Raw genomic sequence first — 6,277 nt, forward strand, 5'->3', positions numbered from 1 at the left:
GGCTGGCCTGGGCTGAAAGGGAAGATGGAATGAAGGGAGGGAGGGAGAAATGCAGGAAGGGAGGAGAGAAAGACATTGTGAGCTTTAACAGTAACAACACACAGAAAGTGTCACCTTAGCATGACAACAGAGTCTCATATATAATGTACAACTTATTTAAACTGCTAAAATCATAAACATTATGTTTTGCCTTGAACAATGACAGAGCTGTTATAATGCTACCTGACCCATGTTTTGGGATGTCTCCTTAGCAGCATATAAAACAAACCAGCTCTTTAGTAGTTATAATCAAATAAAACAGTAATAATGCTGTCATTCCACGGCTAAACCTACACTGACGTCACTATAGTTTTAAATCTTTTAACTTCTCTCCTATAATGACTTGCCCAACATAATGGAGGCCAGGTTGAAAGTGGTTAAGTATGTCTGTCGGTTTCATAGATATTTAACCAATGAAAAGTATTAACAAAAGCTCATGAGTAAATAACTACATCAAATCCATTGCCTGAAAAGTAAACAGCAGACAGCAAAGATATGGATGATGAATAGATGTAATGGATTTCAGACCCAAATGATGACTAGCTGGTGCCACTGGCATCAGCTAATGAGGACCCTTTTAAATAATTAAATCAACCAATCAAACAAGCATGACCCAGTCATGTATTGATGAACATCAGACCTCCAGAGTGTCACAGCGAGACCGCAGTCTTTGTCTGTCCAACTCCTCCATGATACACGTCACTCTGTCAGGACACTCTGGGTGACTGGGGACAGACAGAGACAGTAATCATGAGACAGACCGAGACAATATTCTATCGTGAGACAGACAGAGACAATATTGTATTATCAAGGCTGCACTCGGGTCTAACATCACCAAAATGGATGGTCTGTTTAATCAATCAATCAAAGTGTATTTATATAGCACGTTTTATACATCAAGTGCAGTTCAATGTGCTTCACAGAATAGGTTTAAAATAACAGAAGGATAACAATAAATAAAAGAAAGCATGTGAGAAAAAAAATCTGAAGGTTGTCCACTACTTTTGGCTGTTTCAGTGATGCGCACACACTCATTCAGGCATGCACATGCACACAATACTTGTTACCTGGGATCCCAGAGACATTTGTGCATGGTGAATATGTCACCGTAGACTAAACCTGTTCCACTGGCAGGCTGTTTGTTGTCTAGGCCCTGAAACACACACGCATTTATACATTAATACGTTAATACATTATTAAATATTAAAACTTCAAATTAAACAAATATGTTTAGCTCAGCATCAGCCATATAACAGTTAACTTGGCATATGCTTACATTTTTTACAAGATGATCGGATCATCTGTGATAGCACGTTTTGGAAACGTCGGATTTTCATTTTGCGCCGTTGTCTCGTTAAACCCAGCTGGGTGAATATTATCCAACACTTCACCACGGTAAACGCTACGTTCATGTTCACTGCATTAAAGCAGTGGTTCTCAACCTTTTCAGGCCGTGACCCCCCAAAATAATCATATGGGAACTGGGGACGCCCATTTTGTTTGACTCGGTTCCACAGATAAATATTGTGAAAATAGCATATCTACAAGCTCTATTGGGGTCCCGACCCACAGGTTGAGAACCACTGCATTAAAGTAAGCTACAAGGATGTTACATGTCTATGTTGTTGACCACTTAATGTAATGTTACAGGCTTTACAGGGTTATTTGGTTTCCAAAATGCTTAGTGTTGTATACTCGGTCGCGCCTCATTGTTTATGCTCCCCAAAAGAACAGATCTGTAAGCTGTCGACACGACATATACACGGTGCGTTGATAGCTTGTATGTCTGTTCTTTTGGGTAGGTAGGCGACGCACATTACGCGTCGTAGCAATGTATCTGGGTTTGAGAGGCTATGATTGATGTAAACGTACAGTAGCCTAGCAGTTGTCACAATATTGTAGCTCTGTTCGGGATCATTTAACAAAGGTTGATGATGAAAAAGTTGCACTTTGCTAACGGGGACAATACTTGGACTAAATGGAGCTACTTCAGAGATGTTTACACACCCCTGGAATCCATTAGAATGGTGGAAATGGAACGTTAACAATAACAGACAACGTGAGTACAAAGTGCCTTTCCTGAAACTGGCCAATTTATGGCCATATGCTACTGTATGTGACTGTGTACCGCCCGGCCCAGGGGTCGGTCGGGGATGTCCATGGCTGTAGGAGCGTCCTCGTTACGCTCAAGAGACAGCACAGCAGTGCGCACTAGATGTACCCAAACACGTTGACATGTCAATCTTCCTTAATAAAACATATGACTAACTAGCAGCAGTAGCCTTGGTCAGGCTGTGTGTGAGCCTGTGCCTTCCGCAGTTGAGCTGCGCTATAAGACGCAAAGGAGCCTAAATGAATGTAACCTACTATTTTGTTAAACATTCATTCTGTGCATTTCTCATTTCGGGTTGAGTTTGTGAACCATCATAACTGTATTTCAGCCTTAGGCTACATCGTGTAAATAAATAATTAAATACATTAGAAAAGAATCCCCAAAAAAATCTTTCTAGCCACAAAAACATTCAAAATGATTTAAAAAATAGCCTCTCTGCAAGCTCACGTGTTGCAGAGCACCGCGTTGTGAACTTGTAGATCTGCTCATTTCAAAGGATTTTACGTTTTCGGATGTTTTTTTTATTCTATTTTAAGTTGTCCCATAATGCTAAATTTGGGATTCCAGGGTTTAAGTGGTTAATGTGATCACCTACAGTATACACACACACAATTCTACATTGCATATACTAAAGTGATGGTATTGAACTGTTTTTGTCTGAGCTTACACCTATCCAAATTCCAGTCATTGTCTCATGGAAATGGAAATAAACTATTTAAGTCGATATATTGGTATACACATTTATACATTAATGTGATCGCCCATACACACACACTTTACCAGGTTTTGTAATTGGTCGGCCAGCTGCTTATGTTCTTTGTTCTTCATCCTTCCTCTCCTCTTTGCCTCCTGCAGACTGGAACTATTACCGGCACACTGAAACCCACACACACACACACACACACACACACACACACACACGCACACGTAAAAAAAACAACAGTCCAGTCAGACAACAAAACAACAGATCAGTAAGAAAATAGCAGACAGCAGTCAGTAGAGGTACAGCAGACAGACTGGAGGGATAAGGAGTGTAAATGAGACCAAACTCCAACAACGACGTTGATGATTGATGGAAACTTCATCCATGTTACTTAACCAGCATCTTAAATGTTGACACACACACACACACACACACACACACACACACACACACACACACACACACACACACACACACACACACACACACACACACACACACACACACACACACACACATGCTACTGCCAGACCGATCAGTTTGAGCATTATGCAACTATTAGGGCTTGATTGGTTAATAACAAATCCAAGGCAATAATAACATACAACAAAACTACAAGCTGCAGTCGTAGTTATCTTCCTATTTCCCAAAATACAGTGTTCACCGGTCACTCCCAAAGCTAAATATTTTCAACACCTTGTACAGGTCCAACTCATCAGTCAACAGTGGCTGTGCTGGAAAAGCAGTTTAATGATTGGATTAAAAGCTTGACCACGTTAGGCATAAACAATGGTAATAGAGGTCCTACATCCACAGTCCTAAAATCCCTGGAGTCTGGACGCAATCTATACATTATGTTTGAGTACAGGTGATGGGTTTTGTATTCATTACTGCCTCCTTTGCCATGCAGTGTCATGGTAATCAGCACTCACTCTAAATGGAAGCAGTATTTTATTTATACTGTATACAGTATAAGTGTAAAAAAAAGTATAAGTGCCCTACTCCCTTTTTATGGCACATTTTTAACTGTTCGAAACTCAATCTCCTGTACAACACTGTAAGATCACAAGGTGTTGCACAAAGTGCTTGGTATTATCCATTAGTTTCGCTATGTGTGCATTTGTGTTTAAGCATATTAACATGTTATTTTTACATGATTTTGTAATGTATTGTATAATACTACTCTTCTTATGTATATTTATTCCACGTACACTGTGCTCTGTTCATACAATTTTATATGTATGATACACGATAGTAATTGTGGTTACTGTATTTGCCTGAAGGGCTCCGCAGCAAAAGTGTACTTTGATCTCAAGTTCATGAACCCCCTACCTAAATAAGGGTTAAATAAAAATAAATTCAATTGTGCACGTTGTTCCCAAGTGCTATCAAGGCTGCCCTCGGCCACCTTGACTGAGGACATCCTGCAAAAGTAGCCTACAGTATGGCTTCATTTAAACGTTTCCACGAACATAGTGGCAGCCAAAATGTATTTTATCATCTGAATTTGTCTTTTGCATGATTAAAACATACTTGTGTTTAGAAAGAGCCAGGAAGGTGGCTTCTACTTATAATTGTCATATTCTTTGTTCAAATGTAATAGTAGTACAGAGTGCCAAACCAAAGAAAATCTGTCAGTACGTTCTATGAATCATCATTATAACCATATCAAAGGACAACTTTGGTTTTTTTTACAACCAAGGTTCATGTTTTAGCTTGTAATTAAAGTAAATAAAAGATTTCACACATTTACTGCTTTCTATATAGTTTTTTCGCGATCTTTTGTACAGTGGGCGGGGGCATTCGGGCAGGTGGCTAAATATGTATTTTTTACACAATAAAAAAGGTCCTGTGGTCTTTGATGGCCAGATGTGTGTTATTGGGGGCTAGAAGAGCTACTGTAAATAATAATAAAGAAATCGCCGGGTTATTGTGTAAAAAAAATGACATATTTAGCCCCCGGATCGTGAAAATTGCTAAAACTATAGGAAGCAGTAAATGAAAACACTTTAACACTCATCTTGCTTTATACATTTTCTGGGGGTGGGGGGCCCCAACACTTTTTTCAGAATACCTGAAATTGTGGGGACAAACAATACCGGTGTCCCCCTTATTTCAGTGACCATGACACACACACACACACACTTACACCAGGAGAGCTGGACAGTCTTGGGGAGCGACGTCTTGCAGTCTTGGGTCCACCTGCCTGAGGTTCTGGTTCTAACCCAGAATGCATCTCTGCAGTGCTGCTGGATCTGCTCCGTTTGACACACACAGAGAGAGAGAGAGAGAGAGAGAGAGAGAGAGAGAGAGAGAGAGAGAGAGAGAGAGAGAGAGAGAGAGAGTGTGAAAGAGCAACAGGAACAAACTGAGTATGGGGATGATGAAGAGTATGTGTAGACTGTTTCAACACATGATAAAATCCAGTGTTCATTTATCCATTTGTGTAACTCTGAGGTTGTTACTGAGGATTTTAGTATTACTTTGCACATTTGCAATGTTTGATATAGCCTACGTTTATTTTCGGCAAGCGACCTCGTCGTACGTTGAAGTATAAATGAGTGTTTATTTTTTTTGTCTGCTGGCTAAAACAACAATGAACCCTGAACTTAACATGAACAAAAAACGTCTAAATGTCTGCATTCGGCTCTCATTTGAACAGCAATGTAATGGATAACATGTCGGAACGGGACGGAACCGCTCAATTATTATAGAGAGATAATGTCATAAAGTGACTTACTGGGCGCGAGCTGACCAAAACAAATGCGTCGCTGACAAATTGCGTGGAGCTGAGGAGGAGGGCGAGGATTGATGACGTCACCCGCGTGCACTATTCATCCATGTCAATTCAATTAAAATTTATTTTTTTTCTCCACCCTCCGTGGTGGAAAAGCCATGGTGACCGAGGTTAATTCAATTCTAATCCAGAAAAATAATATATAGTCGATTCCAATCTAAAATAAATTAAAAAACAAGAAAATATAAGTTGATTCTAATCTATATGAATAAATATAAATAATATTTAAAAAGAAAAGAAAAGTCGATTCTAAACTAAAAATAATATAAATATAAAATAAAAACAATGAATTAAAACCAAAATTCTGATATAAAAAATAACCTGGGTTCGAATCCCGGGTAGGCCATGAAAGTTACTAGCTTTAGTTTATATTGTTTTAATACGTCTTTTTTCTCGTCTTTTTTTTTACAAGGCACCAACATCACCAAGTCCAGTTCCTTGTATACATGTGCAAATGTACTTGATGAAGATAGAATTGTGATTGTGATCTTCTTGTCTCAGAGGAATGTACCGTATAGGTTCCATTTATTCAAATCAGTAGAAATAATCTTTGTGTTGAATTAATATGACATGAGATGGCTGTAAGGAGTCTGGTGGGAGGGTTGATACTTGATAGAAACTTACA

The 6,277-nt window shown here is 39.2% G+C and overlaps 1 protein-coding gene across 1 annotated transcript in view; it reads right to left on the reverse strand.

Annotated features, from left to right (window-relative positions):
* Window positions 1–5,628, reverse strand: part of hdac6 (histone deacetylase 6) — a 24,161-nt gene extending 18,533 nt beyond the window's left edge. The window contains exons 1-6 of the mRNA XM_080443674.1: window positions 5,596–5,628; window positions 5,005–5,110; window positions 2,933–3,028; window positions 1,107–1,192; window positions 680–764; window positions 1–12 (exon numbers count right to left, since the gene is read on the reverse strand). The exon at window positions 1–12 is cut by the window's left edge and continues 29 nt beyond it. Of these exons, the coding sequence (XP_080299800.1) occupies window positions 1–12; window positions 680–764; window positions 1,107–1,192; window positions 2,933–3,028; window positions 5,005–5,091 (366 nt within the window). The 5' untranslated portion in view covers window positions 5,092–5,110; window positions 5,596–5,628. The remainder of the gene's footprint in view (window positions 13–679; window positions 765–1,106; window positions 1,193–2,932; window positions 3,029–5,004; window positions 5,111–5,595) is intronic.
* Between the last annotated feature and the right edge of the window lie 649 nt (window positions 5,629–6,277).

The sequence above is a fragment of the Gymnoscopelus braueri genome, assembly GCF_963280865.1.
Source record: "Gymnoscopelus braueri genome assembly, chromosome: 12".
NCBI lineage: Eukaryota > Metazoa > Chordata > Actinopteri > Myctophiformes > Myctophidae > Gymnoscopelus > Gymnoscopelus braueri.